Source organism: Sinocyclocheilus anshuiensis, unplaced genomic scaffold, assembly GCF_001515605.1.
Source record: "Sinocyclocheilus anshuiensis isolate Anshui unplaced genomic scaffold, SAMN03320099.WGS_v1.1 scaffold1623, whole genome shotgun sequence".
In the NCBI taxonomy this organism is placed as follows: Eukaryota; Metazoa; Chordata; class Actinopteri; order Cypriniformes; family Cyprinidae; genus Sinocyclocheilus; species Sinocyclocheilus anshuiensis.
This window is the reverse complement of record NW_015553403.1, coordinates 131,754-151,198: the sequence shown is the minus strand read 5'-3', so window position 1 is coordinate 151,198 and position 19,445 is coordinate 131,754. Positions and strand designations below refer to the sequence as shown.

Below are 19,445 nucleotides of genomic sequence, written 5' to 3'. Positions count from 1 at the left end.
TTAAAAAAAATGGTTTTCTATTAGAAAAAAAAAATGGTTCTTTTATAAGACCTCGTCACTGAAAGGTTCTTTGGGGAACCCAAAGTGGTTCTTATATGGTATCGCTGTGAAAACCCACTTTTGGAACCTTTATTTTTAAGAGTGAACCATTTTTTCTTAGTTACATAAAAAAAAAATTCTTTATGGAACAATAGAGGCCAATAAAGAATCTTTATTTTTAAGAGTGTAGTTGCCACACTCAGTAACTAAAAGATTTAAAGACAAAAATCAAAATCAAATACTTTTTAAGTTTGCTTCAAAAAAATTTTGTTCAATACTTTCATAAATTAGAATACATTTTTTTTACAGTTTACTTCTCCAAATTCCAATATCATCATATTTTTGCTTTAATTCCAGAGTAAACAAGTGAACACAATAAAACCACACTAGTACACATTCAGGATAGTGTTAACTTATGGCAGATTTTAACCAAAAGGATAACTTTGCTTATATGACAAATGTACTTTTAAATAAGTAAATATCAGATCAGGGCATGTTGTCACATATTATTTTATCTTTCATACATTTTATTAATTACAGTTTCTGTTAGCAAAAACAATGGTTGGATATGTTTGTAGGTTACGTTGTACTTTTTGCTGCTGATTAATTATTTTACTGCTAAAATTTTGCTAAAAAATCTCGGTTCTATTAATGGGAGGTTTACATTGTGACAACATGCATTGCTACTGGGCCAACGTTCAATGAGCTATGAACTTTTTCCTTGCAATAACAGTGGAAAGATAACAAGGTGTGTGTACAGAAATTGACTTAAAAAAATAAATCTAACTTTAGAAATAGTAATGTAATAACTAGAAATAGTAATGTAATAACTAGACCAATTTCCCCCTACTTAAAGGGACAGTTCACCCAAAAATGAAAATTGTCGTCATTTACTTACCCTCATTTCATTCCATGTTCTATATGACTTTCTTTCTTCTGTGGACCATGACTAAAATCTATATTTTGAAGAACTGTTCTTACAATGAAAAATGCTTTAGTGTTTGTTGTCTATAAAATGAAAGTCAGTGGGGTCCAATGTTGTTTTGGCCCCCACTGACTTTCATTAAATGGACAACAAACACTAAAGCATTTTTTAAATATCTTAAAGTCATAGAGGTTTGACATGAGGGAATGTAAACACACTCTTAAAAATAAAGATTTCAAATGCGTTGTTTCCACAGCAATGCCATAGAATTTTGGGTTGGGTTGAACCTTTCAACCTTTCTTAAAAAAACCATTTTTTCTTAATGTGAAGAACATTTTAATACTCTAAAGAACCCTTTTTCCACTATAAAGAACCTTTTGCCTGTTGAACGTGTTCATGGATGTTAACGGTTCTTTATGGAACCATCAATGCCAATAAAGAAACTTTATTTCTAAGAGTGTAATGACAGAATTTTCATTTTTGGATGAACTATCTCTATGAAGCAATTCATGCACTTGTGTTGATGTTAGCATAATACACTACATAATACAAAAAGAACAATTATGAACATAGCTGACATCACCATCACCCTCTAAAAAAAAGCAACCAACAGATATACTGTACTTCTTACCTGGCTTTGCACTTAAAGATATAGCCGGGCCTCCATACACATTTGTGCTCTTCTCAAACACGTACACGGCGATCTTTGTGGATGGATGCCAAATGATGTGTGTGTCATCAAGAGACACTGACACCGATGAGTACACTGAATTGGCGATGGGACTCCATTTAGTAGATAAAAGCAAATCATTATCTATATACACACTATCCCTGTAGTATGTTTCTGCTATGATTAAGGCCTTGGCATCTGTCGAGCTGACAGGCACTAGGTAGCACGCAGAGAACCTATATTGGGAGATCGGTTCAATGATGATGCCGCTTGGACTGACAAGCCTGAGGGAAGCAGGATTTGATGTGTTGATGAACTGGGATCCTAACTGCAGAGATGGAAGGGACAGGAGTTTTGAGGAATAGGCATCCACAGTACTCGATTCTAGATCCCCGCCATTGGCACTGGTTTTCATTGAGGACGTCACATGTAGCCAAAAGTTGCTGGTGTTGAGTATTGAGGGTACAACAAATCTGCTATCCCACTGAGCGTCGGGATAAAGTTGGTTCAGCACCATGTTGCATCTGCATTCTTCCATCTCTACACATGGATGGGTCAGCATCACAGCCACTCTATAATCAGAATAAATCTCAGTTTCTGTCCCGTCAGTTTGAAGCTGGAGAGCGGTGAACGGATTGAGTATGTAAATCTCGTCTGTAGACCTTTTTACAATTCTGACATTATTAATCTGATCTTCTCCGTTGATAATTACCAGCCTGAAGGAGTTGTATCTCTTGCTGACATTTCTTGCCGATTGATAAAAAGTATTGATCATCTGCCTGTAATTCAGCAAGGGGATGGTATAAATTGTACCAAGATTTTTCTGAGGCTGAATGACATTAGTTTGCACACTGTCTGCTTTCTTGCTGATTGATTGCACCACGATGCGCTTCGTGCTACTGATTCTGACAGTCTGAGAAGTTTCACCGAATTGGTATTCCTCAATATCCACTGGCAAGGTCACAGTTACCGGCTTTCCTGCTGGCAGTGTGTTTGTGTATGTCAACTGCCCTGAGATGAAGACTTCCACCACAGTGTTGGGAAGGACAGTGGTGATATTGAGAGAGTTCACTGGACTAAGTGGATAGTAGAAGGCTATGTTCTCTGGGAATATTGTGACGAAGCTTTCTCCAAGGCTGTCCCATGATTGACCTGTTAAACCAAGAGTTATTAATATCATGCCGACAGAACATGCCTTTTATTAGGCCTCAAGAGGACTAAAACAGCAATATATGAAGAATGGATCTATTTAGAAAGCACTAATGATGCATTTCTTACCTTGGCCAATTATTGCCATAATCAGAAGAATAGTCAGCATGATTTCTGTCCTGATTTTTGTCAGTGATCTGAAAAAGAGAGAGAGAAAAAAAACATGTGACCCTATGTGTCAGTCATATTAAATCATTCGTTTTATATTTTGCAATATACCATTCTCATTTTACACCATTTTCACACTGCTTGTTTTATAGCTTTGTAAATCAATAGTGTGAGAGCTACAGGAGCACTTGTTTTTATATTAGCATATATTTGCTGCAGTGAAACAACGGAGTGTATTTAGAAATGTAAAAAACAAAGGCAACAGTTTGCAGTTTGCATCCGAAGCGGAATGCCTAAAACCCCCTTAGCTTAAATTCACTGTAAACCACGGCTTCACGGGGCTTATTGCTTTTATAAAACGGTTATTCCATATACGTAGTAAGGTTTCACAAAATAAAACAGAGCAAATAAAGTGTAATGATATTAATAAAAACATTATTCTTCCACCAAACAATGTAGTTCCTCTCAGAATCAGTTGTGGTTGCAACAAAGTGGTTGCTGAGAAACACACAAACGTAAACAAAGGTGTATGTTTGTAGAGTAATTTACAACAGCTTCGAACGTGGCTCAGCCAATCAGAATCAAGGACCGGAACTCTCCGTTTTATTAAATTAAACTAAGAATGTTATTTTAAATTGTATCAGCTTAAAAAGTTTACTTTTAAAAAATGTACAACTTGTGTGTATTGTGTGTAAATGTGATTGATCTAATGAAATGTACAAAGCACATTGACAGTTGACAATACATGAACACCTATGAGACAAAAAACACGTACTCACTTATATGAACTCACAAAACTTACCTTTTAAGACAAGAGTAACCTTTTAAAAATGTAAATAATGCAACCATATAATTATTCATTAAATGAAACCTTACATTTACTTTGTTATACAAACATTTCTTTAGTATTCACGAAGATTGTTTTAAGCACTGTTATTAATGAGAATGAACTAATAAATAATTATTCATGTAAATAAAACAATTTTCTTAAATATTCATGAAGATTGTTTATAAGCACTGTCAATAATAAGAATGAACTAATAAATATCCTACTTTGACATGTTTCAATAATATAAACTAGTTATTTTCCCCCCCAGACAAATAAAGGGTAGCTATAACTTCTCATATAATAGGTACTAACTTTCTAATTTTATAGTTATTTTCCAAAATTCTTAATGCTTCATGCTTCTTAAAAAGTTTAATATGTATTTTCCAGTCTTTATATATTAATATCAGTATTTACTGTATATATATAAAAAAAAAACATTTATACATTCAACAAGACATGTTGTCATCCTTCATTGGGCTGACTGTTATACATCTCTAAAATCTAATATCTAATCTCTAATATCTCCACATAAAGATATTCTTACCTCATAAGCGTATCACAGCCTTCTCACTGAACCAAATCACATCGTGTGGTTGTGATTTTGAATGACAAATATGCTTTGTTATAAATGAAACACGTCATTTTTTGCAAAGCATATTTGTCATTCAAAATGCACGCTCTTTTCACAGCTTTGCATAAACTGCCTCAAACTGGTAGCCTATTGATCATGAAGAGTACAGCCTACTAATAAATAAACTAATATAGTTTAGTTTATAATTTGTTCTTTTAACATTTTACCACCACTGTATTTATCTGAAAATAAATAAATAAAGAAATAAAGAAATAAACAGAATGAACGAACGAACAAACGAAACTTTTGGAGAGTAATGCATCTAAAAAATAATTTGTTGCTTCACGTGTCTCTTTAAAACGAAATAGGCTACTGCCTATTAGGAATCATGTTTCAGGGATAAATACCATCATACACACACATACACACACCCAGGTGATTCATGAATATATTTATGTTAGAAGTATCCATGACGGTCATGTTTTTATTTATGATCCTGAGGCCATGGTTTCGCTTTCGTGGAAATACCTAACGTCCTAAGATTGTAAGTTTCGATTTCATATAATAAGATCTACATCGTATTCAGATACATGCAGCGCACAGACGCCTCACACACTTGCACACCACTCGGTAAGTTCTTTTTAATTACTGTACTATTATTTCTGCTTAAACATATTACTTTAGAATTACATCTAGTCCAAAACAAGAACGATATTTGACATTTGGCATAGCAGAGGAATTATGTAGTTGTTTATACTGCTGTTGTTTGAAGAAAGTTCCGTAGCTGTCACTGTGCTGCATATCGTTATCGTCACCGTGACAACGCATTTGTTTATGTTTAATAGTTGATATTAAATTTAATTATTCAATTTAACTTATTATACAATGTAAATAATAAATGAATAAATAATTACAATTGAATAATTGGAAAATTATTTATTATACTTTCACAGCAAGTAACGACTTAATATTGCTAAAGTTAGTGACAACCATTTTGTCAACATGGGAGTCAGAGGACTGAAGACCTACATTGAAAGCAGGAACAGAAATGATTTAAGGAGCTGGGCTTTTAGAGACAAACAACTTATAATCGATGGATGCAACTTATACTACACCCTGTACTTTGACTGTAATTTGGATCAGATGCATGGAGGAGACTATGACGCCTTTGAGGAGTTGATCATACAATTCTTTAAGAACCTCAGAGCCTGTGCCATTCACCCTTATGTTGTACTTGATGGCGGGGCTGACCACACTGACAAAAAATGGGAGACTATTAGGCAACGAAAACAGGACAAAATAAATGCAGCCTTTGCCCTGTCTGTGGGGAAGAAAGAGAAGGTCCTTCCTATTCTCATTAAAAATGTCTTCAGACAGCTCCTTCATAAGCTCAAGGTACCGCTGGTTCAGTGTCTTGAAGAGGCTGACTGGGAAATTGCTGCTTTGGCTGAAGAGTGGAACTGTCCAGTTTTGTCCAATGACAGTGACTTCTATATATTCAACCTCAAGGCGGGACTCCTGCCAATCACACATTTCCAGTGGAAAAACGTGAAAGTGGACAGACAGACAAACAAAAAATTCATCCAAGCCAAACACTTTACAGTGGGCAAATTCTGTGCATCTTTCAATATGAACACAGACCTTCTACCAGTTTTTGCTTCCATCTTAGGCAATGATTATGTGAAGCTGCAAAATATCAAATGCCTGACTTGGGCAGAGTACTCAGTTCCTGGCACACAGCATGCCCACATTGATGGTTTGCTTAACTGGTTATCCCAGTTTCCAGAGCCAGAAGCAGCTGTTAGTGCTTTGCTGAAACTAACGGACGACAAAGAAAAAGCCATCACCCAAGAAGCACTTTCCAAGGGAATCCACGAGTACAAGCTCTTCCCTGGCTCTCTTGCCCAGTTCTTCGACTCAAAGACGATTCCCCGTACAACTTGTACAGGTCCTCTGCAAGTTCTACCTAAATGGACCTTGAAGCGCCTACTTGAGGGAAAGATGAGCTCCTCCATTATCGATGCATTGGTACATCAAAGGGTTTTTATGACATCTCAGGTTGAAGATTTCCAACTCCCCTGTAGCAGTGAAACCTCTCGTCCCATACGCCAGGTGATTTACGGGTTACTTTTGTTGGGAGAACAACAGACAGCAGATAAACAAGCGTTAGACATAAAGACATTTACTGGCACAAGTAAGTGTTATGTAGAGGAATACGGCAGACAGCAATCGAAACTAAGCATTCAGAAAGTTGAAGCCATACAGACCGGGGTGATGGAAGGACTTCAACTAGAAACATTACGGAAGGTAATGAAGATGTCTTAGCTCTCTTTTGAAGTGAAATTAAATTGTTTGGTTTAAAGTTTTTGTCATTGTAATGTTTCTAGGAACCACTCAGTGTGCGACTTCAGGTGCTCCTGGACACTTTGGGTGTGTCATCTGAGATGTTCAGAGGGATCCAACCTGCTCTACATCTGCAAATGTTTGTGACACATTACTGGCTAGTAAACGCACAGCCTCAGCCGTCCCAAGTGCATCTTTGGGGGCTGCTGCTGGGAATGGTCTATGGAAAGTTCAGCAGTACACCTAAAACACATAAAGGTATTGAAGTTATCATATGTCATTATCATATTAGCAGAAGATATATAGCATGCAATAAAGTAATAAAGCAACCTCAGGCACATACTTTGTATGCCACCATTGTCATGTAATGGTGATATGAGGAACTGATTACCTAAATGGAATGGGAAAAATGGCAAAAACTTTGCTGAGGTTCTTGAAATGTGTTAAGCCAGTACGTAACATAAAAAAGTGTGAATACATGATATTTTTTGGTTTGGGGATTTAGACATGCTGTTGAGTCCTAAGAAACTACAAGCTGCTGGAAGAAGGATGGATCTGGAGCATGAAACACCTCATCTATACAGCCAGTGGCAGTCCTGCCTGAAGTGGAGTCTCTGTCTCAATAGTTTACTGTGTTTTCCCGTATCTGAACCAGAGGTTGCATGGTAAAACATCCGTTTATTACTCATAAAACATCTTGAAAGCTTTCATTCATTATTTGATAATAATTATCATTTTGATTTCCAATGTTAAAAATTCTGCTTCCTGATTGTAACCTCCCAAATGTAATTTAAAATGCTTGAAAAAAAACATTCTTATTTATATATCTATATATATACTCTATATGTGTGTGTGTACACCGTATATACACATTACTATTCAAAAAACATTTTTTTCAAGAAATTAATACTTTTAATCAGCAAGGATGCATTAAATTGATTAAAAGTACTTTTAAAACATACTTTTAAATTCACAAATATTGTTCTTTTTAACTTTCGATTCATCAAAGAACCCCTAAAACATTTATCATGGTTTCCACAAAAATATTAACGTTTTTAACATCTATAATAATATGAAATGTTAGCAAATCTGCATATTAGAATGAATAATAAATTTACATTTTAAAAGTGTCCACTGGTGTTGTTGCACATGAATACTAAATGTGCTGTTCTCATGTTGTTTAGTTTGTACGGTGGAACACTGGTGCACCATGTTGTCAGAGAGCTCAGGAGAGGCATCACTCTGGACTGTCTGCTGGTGAGGGGCTCGAGTGCCGAGCGGCTCTTCAAACAGCTGGAGGATGCAGTTGTGAGCTTGGTGGGTGACGACTTCATCAAGAAAATGAGAACCGGGTTCGAGCACAGAGCTGCTGGGAAAACACAGAGAGACTACAACGGCCAGAATCAGCCTATAGATGAACTGAGCAGTTCCTTTGAACATCTGATGTATGAGGATATTAATGACTGTGAAGATGATGATGATGATGATGATCTTAATGGGAAAGGAAGGAAGAGTAAAGCCAAGGATCACAAGAGTGAAACTCCTGACGTTTCCTACACCATCCGTACCAGACACAAGGCTAAAGCTCGCAATGCTAATCATCCCTCTAAAAAATATGAGAGGAGATGCTTCGAGTAGACCTTAAAGGACTTGTAAAAACAACAACAAAAAGAAACGTGTTTGCACTAATACACTTATAATAATGGAAATGAGACAAGACATGCTACCAGAAAAAAAATGACAGCTTGTCTACTGTATATCACAATCACATCATGTCCTGCCATCCTGTATTATTTATTGATAATCACTGCCTGATTTAAGCTAAAAATCATTGTACCATATTTGCATTAAGGTGTTGGACTTTGGGATTTTGGTGAATTAAGGGCTGTTCACACCAAGGCCGATAACTATAAAGATAATGATAAAGATATAGTTCTAAAAATCATTCTTAATATTACAGAGTAGCAGAGTCCACACCACAGCTATAACGATAAAGGCACAGTGAAACGATATCTTTGGAATCACTTTCAGAACATTTTTTTCCAGTTGATGAACGATAAAAACATTGACACCCAATCAGAATCAATCCTGCTATAACGAGCTCGAGAATTTAAAGACGCAGGTGGACACTAATATAGTTATTGTTCTTGGTGTGAATGGGCCTTTAGACTATGATTGTCAATGCAAATTCAACCTATTCAGCAGAGTATTTTAAGTAACATGAGTATTTTAATTGAAGTATCAACTTAAAATATTTTTCTATTTTAATCTTTCGTGTGTAAATAACCTTACAGATTTCTATATCACGGCATAATGTATTAATAACTCCAACTTGTAACTACAAGTTCTACAAGTTGTTATCCACATACGTAGACTATAATCCCAAAAAGTGTTATAAATCAACTCTAAACTGTTTTATTTTTCATGTTATCACCATATGTAAATGATCCTATCGCCTAGCACTAAACTGTTAAATGTAAACAATTAGGCATTTAGGTATTATAAACATTAACATCATGGATTTCAATGATTTGAATGGAATAAAATCTGACTTGACTTGAAAATGTAGTGCATGCATTACATTGTTTTCCAAAGTGCATAGTTAAATAATCAGATTAATCAATGATCAACTTCAGATGCACATTTTTTTTTTAATTTGTAAAAGTTTATTGTACAATTGTGTTCTGAAATGACCACAACAGATTACTGGTTTCAGCTGTGCAAAACACAATAAAATAAATACAATCTTAAAAACAGAAAGAAAAAAAAACATCATAAAATTAAAAATAAGCTTTTTACCTATCACCCTTCATTGAACATTTTTATACTGTTTAATATCAGTGTATTACATTGGTTGTTTTCAAAGCAACAGCAATGCCAGAAAACAGAAAGGGCAGAAAAGGAATCTCACCAATTAATAAATATGGACAAAGTGATAATAAAGAAACGCTACCTGCAATAGAAAGGACAAACATGATCGCATACTGCAAAAACTCAATTATATCATCTTTAGCTGTACCTTATTAACAAGATACAGTGTTGGCAGGGAATAAGACAATGCCGTTGGGCTGCACTGAGGTGTTTTGGCATAGGTGGGTGGAGGGGGGGGTAGTGTCAGGACTGGTTAGTCGAACATTTCTGTACAGCCAAAATGAGCATCCATTTAACTGACAACTACATCATTAAACCTTTAAAGAACTAAGCATTCACCTAACCGAGCACCAAACAGGTGAGAAAATAAATATCACTATAGGAAAAGCCAAAGTAAAGTGAAAAGGCAAAAGCATTTTATTTTCAGATGGCCCTAATACCAGTGTATTAACACAAGGAAAGTAACAATATAGTATTGATACTATGTAAATACAGAGGAACTGATAAGGAATTGTACAAGCCAGTTGTATTAATCATCAGTCTAATATAAGAACTAATAGTGCATGTAACTCAAAAAGTGGGACCCTGTAATCTCGTAACACCATCACATTGTGGGATCCTGTATCTTCAAATAGAAAATCGTTATAAAAAGCAGATTACGAGAAAGCCTTTGCAGTGTTTCACTATAAATCAGAACCTAAACAGTGCCTGTTTCATGGTGTTATAAAATAAATATGGCATCCATGATGCTATAAGTACATTATGTGACGATTTAGCATATCACGTGTGTCTTAATTCACACCTCGTGTGTCATCGTGACCCAAAACATGAGACTTTAAGTGGTCCGTTCCACCAAACACTGGACCTTCCACTCATGGATTAAGAGGGCACAAGCTTACAATAGTCTCCAATGCAAAATAAATGATTATTCGAGCATAATTTGGAATCTGGAATGCAGAAAGGCATTATTCCCATTGTTCCACAAACCTCTAACCAGAAATGCTTAAACAAAAGGAGATTTAAAAGACACAAAATCCTTTTAATAATAATTATAATAATATTAAAAAAAAATCATAATACATCCCTTAAATCAAGAATTCAGTACAACCACTGTATGGACAGATACAGTATCTCATAAATAAAGTTCGTCCAGATGCTATGGGAAGTAGTACAGTCATAAAGCAGCACACCAAAGCATCTCCACGGGCAAGAGCACATGTCAGAGACGACATTTCAGTCAGGACCAGGTTATCACTCCACAATCAGCTCCTGGTCTTGACCTTAAAAAGGAACTGTACATACAGGTCAGACCTGACCGATAGTTTTGTACAGTACGAGACCAGCCTGAGCGACATTCCAAACCACGTGCCCCAGCCCCACCCTCCGACTCCTGCACGGGACACAATGTGCGTCATACGTCATGGAAATCGTCAGTGTCTGCCATTTTTTCTCCTCCTCTGAGTCTCTCTAATTTCTTTATGACCTCCGATACCATGCAAACAGAGGACGTGAGGCCCACCAGGAACAGCAGATCTGCACGGGAGGACGGTGCATAAATCAGTGAACAAATCACGTGACGCACGCACATCCAAAACACAATAAGTGCTCGACTAAAATAGCAATGAAATACACAAAAAAGAAAACTTCTGTTCATATTAATCACAAGATGCCAATAAAAAATTGTTTCATTTAATAAAGGATTTTAAATTTTACAATCATTTAACCAGCTCAACAAATTAAGTGAAAAGTCTGATTAATTTCAGAATTCATATTTGATATTAAAGTTTTTGCTTTCATGACAGCAGCACTCGAAAATCCAGTTAGAGTAAAGCCTGATAAATGTTCTTTAGGACGGTGTTATGAGAAAATTGCCTTTAAAGTTGTTCAAATGAAGTTCTTAGCAATGCATATTACTAATCAAAAATTTAGTTTTGAGATATATACGGTAGGAAATTTACAAAATATCTTAATGGAACATGATCTTTACTTAATATCCTAATGATTTTTGGCATAAAAGAAAAATCTATAATTTTGACCCATACAATGTTTTTTTGGCTATTGCTAAAAATATACCCAAGTGACTTAAGACTGGTTTTGTGGTCCAGGGTCACATATATATATATATATACTTTAAATAAGCTAAAAAAAAACACACACAAAACAGAATTTCTCAAATTAAAATGAAAACTAAAATTGACAAAATATTAATAAATACTATAATAGTATATTAATAAAGCTAAAATAACACTCTAGGATGAATGTTCAAAAGAACTTGCGATTCAGTAGAAGCAAGAACATCTGACTGTCTGTACAAGGAGCTTGCATGATCAATGTGACATATTTTCTTAATTTTTTGTGACCTATAAGTAATGCAGAATCTATTTCTTCTGCATTTTACATACCATTTTTGGGCTCTGCTGTACATGATGTGAAAAATGTTGTGTACTGTGGTTTCCTGTTTTTTGGTTGCATACCTAAAATGCTGAGGCTCTCAGTTTGAAAGACCTTCTGTAGGGGAGGGAAGTAGATGACTAGGAGTTGGCCCATGATGGAGCCCAGAACTGCATAGCAGAACATCCTGTTACTGCATAAGCCCATCTCATGCACCATCCGTGTCTACAGGATGACAAAAAGAGTGAGGCCTCTGATGAATCACTGACATAAAATCTAGACTTAAACACTAATAAAAGAGAGCGAAATGCACTTTGACACTTTGAACTTTTTAAACAACACGACTCATAATCCATACAGCAGGTGGCAGTGTTTAAGATCCTGCTCCCCCCATGTTCTTAACATGTCCCATGAGAAAGTAAACAGGAAACGTATGTGCATTTTGTTCATTTTTGATGTTGCTTATACCTGTGATCGGGAACTGAGAGCGTTGAACATATCGAAGAACACAAAACAGGTAAACGTCATGGTGGTGTCCCGTGGGGTGATCTCATTGTCCCGCAGCTGAAAGAAAAAGAAAAAAACTGACTGAAAGGAAGTGGTGGGAAAAAAAATCTAGAACATGCTTTTACGGTTCCTTGCAAAGCTTTTGGCATTGTTCCTGCAGCTTTCGGGAGGCAATTATTTCATCAAATTTAATGTACTTCATTAACTACTACAGTTTCCAGAATGGTTTCGAAGCTCCTTTACCCAGAAAATAACAACACATTCATTTTACAGCATTGTTTTAAGTGTTTCTGACCAATCAGAGGCTAGGCAAGGTAATAGCACTTGTGTACCAAGGCTCCATGTTAATTCTCAAGTAGACAAACAAAAAAAGAAACCACATAGTTAATATATAAACAGAGCTGCATGATGCCTCTAAAACAAAAAGAAGGCACAATGCAAACAAATCGTTTAGTCATTTACCTAATGGCCTGTTTTGAATATATATGGAACACAAATGAAAAACAAAGCAGAACACAAATGTTCAAGAAGGCCTCATCAGATGAACACTGCCTACCTCTCTCCAGAACACAAACAATGTGCCGCAAACAATGATGAAGGACGACACTAGGATTTTCACTATCAGACTGCGTGTGATGATGCTGTCTCGGACGTTCCTCGGAGGTTTCCTGATCACGTCCAGATCGACAGGCTCTACTCCCAAACTAGGAAAAAGAAATTAAAGTTCATTCTTATTCTGACATAAGCAATGTTCAATGTTCTTATACTAAAATTTGAGTCCTGATCAATGGTGGTGATAAATCTGCTAGTAATCAGTTTATTACCTCTGGGCTGGCGGCCCGTCCATGATGATGTTGATCCAAAGGATTTGCATGGCATTCAGAGGGTTGGGGAAGTTCATAAGTGTTGCCAGGGAAATGAGGGTGAGGGCAGCAATGCTCCTGAAGGAGGAGATCATTTCAACAGTATTTATAACCTGGATGATATATACAGTCATTTAAAAAAGTAAGGACACCCTATTGAATTCCATGGTTTTCTGTATTAGGGCATAATAAAAAAAATATCTGGTCCTTGGCAGGTATTCAATTTTGGAAAATAAAACCTCAGATGAACAGCAACACATATCACATGGACATATCACACCATGTCTTTATTTATTTAACAAAAATAAAGCCAAATGGAAAAGCCATGTGTGACAAACTAAGGACACCCTTACTGTTAACATTGGAATTAAGAGGGTAAGTAACGGTCAGGCACTGCTAATCATATGCCTCTGATTATCTGATCATCAGCAAGTGTGAGCAGCTCTATAAAAGCAGAAGTTTTGGCTTAACTGATCATCAGCAAGTGTGAACACCTCTATAAAAGCAGAAGTTGTTGCGGTTTGCTGGTCTGGATCCTTCAGGTGTGTGTTAACACAATGCCAAGGAGGTAAGACATCAGCAATGATCTTAGAGAAGCAATTGTTGCTGCCATCAATCTGGGAAGAGTAATACGGCCATTTCCAAATATTTTGAAGTCCATCATTTCACAATGAGGAAGATTATTCACAAGTGGAAGACTTTCAAAACAGACACCAATCCTCCCAGAAGTAGTCTTCCCAGCAAATTCACCCCAAGAACAGATCGTGTAACGCTCAAAGGAATGGCAGACAACCCAAGAACTTCACCGCAGACTCCACAGGCAATGGCAGGCAACCCAAGAACTTCACCGCAGACTCTACAGGCCTCAGTTAACATGTTAAATGATAAAGTTCATGACGGTTCAATTAGAAAAATATGGGACAAGCATGGCATATTTGGAAGGCTTGGCAGAAAAAATCCTCTACTCTAAAAAACATGACGGCATGGTTTAGGTTTGCAAAGTTGCATCTGAACAAACCATAAGACTTCTAGAACAAAGTCCTTTGAACAGACGAGACCAAAGTGGAGATGTTTGGCCATAATGCACAGCGGCGTGTTTGGTGAAAGCCTAAAGAGCATATCAGCACAAACACCTTATACCAAAAGTCAAGCATGCTGGTGGAGGGATGATGATTTTGGGCTTGTCTTGTAGCTAAAGGAACTGGGCACCTCAAAGTCATTGAGTCGATTATGAACTCCTCTGTATACCAAAGTATTCTAGAGTCAAATGTGAGGCCATCCCTCCAACAGCTAAAGCTTTGCCAAGATTGGGTCATGCAACAGGACAATGATCCCAAGCACACCAGCAAATCTACAACAGAACGGCTGAAAAGAAAAGAATCAAGGGGTTGCAGCAGTCCAGTCAAAGTCCAGACCTCATCCTGACTGAAATGCTGTGGCGAGAGCTGTGCATAAACAAATGCCCACAAACCTCATTAAACTGGAGCAACGTTGTAAGGAAGAGTGGGCCAAAATTCCTCCAGAAAGATGTGAGCGACTGATAAAGTCATACAGAAAATGATAACTTCAAGTTACTTCAAGTTATTGCTGCTAAAAGTGGATCTACAGGCAACTGAATCATAGGGTGTCCTAACTTTGTCACACATGGCTTTTCCATTTTGGTTTTATTTTTGTTAAATAAATAAAGACACTGTGACACAGATATGTCATATGTTGTTGTTGATCTGAGGTTTTATTTTCCAATTTTTAAGACCTGCCAAGGACCAGATAATTTATTATACTGAAAACCATGGAATTCAATAGGGTAACTTTTTCACATGACACTATATATATATATATATATATTTATATTAGGATGTCAATTTTCGATCATGATCGATCGTCGTTTAAATTAACGATCAATTAATCGATTAATCGTTAACCTCAATGCTGCAAAATGCAAAAGTTACTCCAAAAAAAAAAAGAACCCATTATGACATTATGGCATTTAAAATAAAATTATCCCAAACGTAACTGTGGCGCGTGTGGCTGTGCTGCACAGTCAGTGAACCACTTCCATCGGCGCTGCTGCAGCAAAACAGACTTATATATATATAGTATATATAATTGTATATTATTTAAGTAAAGAATAAATAATATAAAATTGTATGTAAAGTAAAATGTATCTTTTTTTTATTCATCAGAGATTCGTTTCCACAAAAATATTAAGCAGCATACAGCATAACTGTTTTCAACATTGACAACAAATAATTATTCTTGAGCAGCAAATCAGCATATTACAATGATTTCTGAAGTACCATGTGACACGACTAGAAAGACTGGAGTAATGACTGATGAAATTTCAGCTTTGCATCACAGGAATAAATTTACATTTTAAAAAAATATTGCAATAAAAAAATGTTTCACAATATTACTATTTTACTGATTTTTTGATCAAATTAATACAACCCTGGTGATCCTAAGAGAACTCTTACTGACCGAAAAATCTTACCGACCCCAAACTTTGAACAGTAGTGTATTCATAGTAATCAAACCAAAGCTGAGAGAAATAAAAACCATGAGTTTTTGTGATTATGGAGGAACACAAACTATTTCAAAATCACACTGTTAGATAAAATCAATTTTAAGCTCATCTAGACAAAATCTTCAGAACAACTAAAAAAACCATCTAGCTTCATGTACACCACATATATATGTAAAAAGAACAAAATTTCATTTCTGATACAAAATGAGAAAAATGCCAACTCACGTGCTCAGCTGAAAGCGCACAAAGTTCTTAATGTTGTTGTAAATTCCTTTCCCTTCTTCAATAGCAGACCTAGAGTGAGAAGCAAAAGCTTGAGGACATGTGTAGACTCATCAGACGGTACATCAATATCCTCACAAGTCTGATAAAGCCAAAAAAGCCCAAGATAGCGTATGCTTACAAGATAGTTTGAAAGTCGTCGTCTACCAGGATCATGTCTGCTGCCTCTTTGCAGACATCAGTGCCAGTCTGACCCATTGCCACACCGATGTCTGCTGCCTTCAGAGCCACCGCGTCATTAACACCGTCTCCCGTCATTGCGACAACTGCACCAATGTTCTGTAAGGACTGAAGCCAGAAAGAGCACTTCTAAGGCCCCGATCAGACAGAACGCATTTTTCAGGTTTGAAAACGCGAGGTGCACCGCACTGCCATTTTTTGGTTGACTTTTTTTAATTTATAAAAGAGCAGTGGGCTGTGTTTTTTTGTTGTTGTTGTTGCTAGGCAACCACCGAATCAACTGTCCTGTCAGTGTAATCGAGCATTATAGCATGACAGCTTCATATTAGCGGAAACCTTAAAAAAATACAGCTCCGGGTAACCCGTGACAGCCACCACAAGTTTCTCCTCCATCATTGCAGGCTCCAGTCGTTCCAAGCAACTGTAAACTTCCATCACCACAACGGAAGGCCCGCCTCTCCATTCATTCGATTGGGCAATGGGAAAAAACGTGAATGACGTCGGGCGCTTTTCTGCTCAGAATTGATTTTTTTTTTCAACTTCAGGTGGTCAGAACGCTCCTACAAAAACGCGAGGTGCCAATAGTAAACAATTTTAAAAAAGGTGCCTCTCACTGCAAAAAACGCGTTCTGTCTGATTGGGAAACCCTTGGTTGTATGTGGAGTATGATCACAAACAATCAGTTTGCTGTACTCACCTTAACTATCTTTAACTTGTGTCTAGGGCTGGCTCTGTAGAATACCACTATCTGTGGAGACAAGTTACAAATTCATTTCATGGCACCACTTACTTCTTATGACAGCCTTACACATTGGCAGATACAAATGAGAAAAAGTGTTATGTTCAAGATTCAATTATTGCATGAATCCATTTAAAACCCTGTTTTTACTATCGCTTCAAAATTAAAGGTACCATAAACCTTGTGTGCCACAGTGCCTACAAAACACTTGTGGACTTGAAAACTGTCCAAAGCCTGACTGTGAGTCTTTTGGATCTTTGTGCAGAGTAGAAGCTTAGAGTGTACAAGAGCATGTTCATACCCTGGGCACTATCTGAGAGAGATGCTGGATGTCCATCTGGTCGACTTCATCTCCAGACAGAGATTGAGAACCTTTGGTATAGAGGCCCAGTCGACTTGCTGTGGTGAAGAGAGGCAATAGAATAAATATATGCAAATATATTATTTATTTATTTAAAAATAAGTCGATTCAGAATGTCCAAACTGAAAGGTAAAAATTTATAAAGAAATCTTTTTCTTTTCAAGTGTTTTTACACTTGATTCAACCAGTGTTATTTTAGTATAATTGAAATACTATTATAGTATGCATATATTTTGAAATAGTTTTTATTTGTATATTTCCTGTTTTAGTTTTAGTAATTTTGCTGTTGTCATTTTTATTAGTTTTAGTACTTTTTTATGTGTCTATATAGTTTATATTATTTCAGTTTTAGTTATTTCAGATCATCAAGAAACGTCGCCTTGACAACTAGCTGAAATAAAATATTTTTATGGTTTTAGTTTTAGCAAACTGTAATAAGCCAAGTAGAAAGAAATTGCATTAGAATGGATTCATTTTCATTAATCATTTGTTACATTTATTTAAAACTGTTATTCAACAACTTGTTTGCATTCTTACTCACAAAAGCCATTTGTAATGTATTAACCTGCTGTAGCAAAAATATATGTAAGCAAAAATTGTTTATACTAATATTGAAGTTTAATTTATTACATATCACTATATTGCTGCATCTAAAAAAATATAGCAGTCTTCTTTGTTTTCATTTACAGCAAAACAGTGTAAACCATGACTTTATTTATAGATTTTGACGTTTTAGCTATAGCTATGGTAGCTATATTTTCCAGGCCTAAAATGTGAGATGTTCAAGATGGAGAGACACGCACTGTGACAGAAAAGGGATAACATGGTTGAATGTCATACCAATTGACACTGCAGTCTCTTTTGAATCCCCTGTGATCATCTTCACCGCCACTCCAGAGCAGATCAGCGTCGCCACTGCCTCTTTCACTCCTGCTCTGGGAGGGTCGATGATGCCCACCAGCCCCAGGAAGCTAAGAGCGCCCATCTCAGATCCAGAAGCAAACGCCAGCACTGCCAGAGGACAAGACATCATCATCAGCTGCTGCCAAACTCTGCTTGACCTCAATATTATTACTGTGTCCTCCATGAAATGGCTTTAATTAAAGGACGCTAATAGAGAGGAATGTCAATGTGTGAAAGCACTTCGGCATCCTCGGAGACAACTTAATCTTATCAAAACAAGCCAAATGACATGCAAACAGCTGTAAGCTGGGAAAGACTTGCTAGGGTGCAACTGAGGCAGCACCATTAGAGTTGACAGAAAAACACTTGGGTGTCATTTCAAAGTTATGTGTGATATGATCATGGCAGGAAAGCTGTTTGACATTAAAGGGTTAGTTCATCCAAAAATGAAAATTAGGCTGTGTTTTACTCACCCCCGATGCATCCTAGGTGTATATGACTTTCTTCTTTCAGACGAATCCAGTCGGAGTTATATTAAAAATTGTCTTTGATCTTTCAAGCTCTATCGTTGCACTCAGCGGGTGTTGCAGTGCTTCGGTTCAAAAGACCTGAAATAAAAAGCACCCTTCCATAAAAAAAAAAAAGTGTCTCACACGGCTCCGGGAGGTGAACAAAGGTCTTCTGTAGCGAATCGATGTGTTTTTGTAAGAAAAATATCCATATTCAAAACGTAATAATCACTTTAATCTAGCTTGCGCCAGCAGTTGTACACAGAAGCAGTTCCGGGAGAATTACTGAATTGTATGAGGTCAGCTTTGCGCATGCTCCGCTCAGAAGTGACGCACGCGGAGAGATCGAAACAAAACAACGGTCACTAATTAGAAGTACAAAACGAGGATTTGTAAAGAAGAACGTCGGAGGATTTCGATATAAGCCAAGAGGAGACTTGTTTTCCTTTCCTAAAGTAAGGAAACTTTGCTTCTTTTGATCCTGTAAACAAACGTTGGTTTTCACGAGACTCACCGGCGCATGCACAACGCTGACCTCATACGTCATACCCCCGGAACTGCTTCCATGTAGGACTGTTGGTGCAAGCTACATTAAAGTGATTATTACGTTTTGAATATGGA

At 36.7% G+C, this 19,445-nt stretch overlaps 2 protein-coding genes across 5 annotated transcripts in view; one reads left to right on the top strand and one right to left on the bottom strand.

Moving 5' to 3' along the window:
• The first annotated feature begins 5,313 nt into the window (after positions 1-5,313).
• On the top strand, positions 5,314-8,599 carry LOC107668289 (protein asteroid homolog 1-like). The gene is made up of 4 exons (XM_016460111.1): positions 5,314-6,658; positions 6,739-6,952; positions 7,200-7,359; positions 7,879-8,599. Exons 1-4 carry the CDS (start codon positions 5,354-5,356, stop codon positions 8,330-8,332), a joined length of 2,133 nt encoding a protein of 710 aa, XP_016315597.1. The 5' UTR covers positions 5,314-5,353; the 3' UTR covers positions 8,333-8,599.
• Positions 8,600-9,470: 871 nt separating this feature from the next.
• LOC107668304 (calcium-transporting ATPase type 2C member 1-like) overlaps positions 9,471-19,445 on the bottom strand; it is a 47,324-nt gene continuing 37,349 nt past the window's right edge. For all 4 annotated transcript variants that reach the window (XM_016460139.1, XM_016460140.1, XM_016460142.1 and 1 more), the window contains 10 exons: positions 18,253-18,423; positions 17,353-17,450; positions 17,010-17,060; positions 16,254-16,420; positions 16,076-16,144; positions 13,288-13,404; positions 13,020-13,167; positions 12,425-12,520; positions 12,040-12,181; positions 9,471-11,098 (listed from right to left, as the gene is read on the bottom strand). In XM_016460139.1, coding sequence (XP_016315625.1) covers positions 10,977-11,098; positions 12,040-12,181; positions 12,425-12,520; positions 13,020-13,167; positions 13,288-13,404; positions 16,076-16,144; positions 16,254-16,420; positions 17,010-17,060; positions 17,353-17,450; positions 18,253-18,423 — 1,181 coding nt within the window. In that variant the 3' untranslated portion in view covers positions 9,471-10,976. The remainder of the gene's footprint in view (positions 11,099-12,039; positions 12,182-12,424; positions 12,521-13,019; positions 13,168-13,287; positions 13,405-16,075; positions 16,145-16,253; positions 16,421-17,009; positions 17,061-17,352; positions 17,451-18,252; positions 18,424-19,445) is intronic.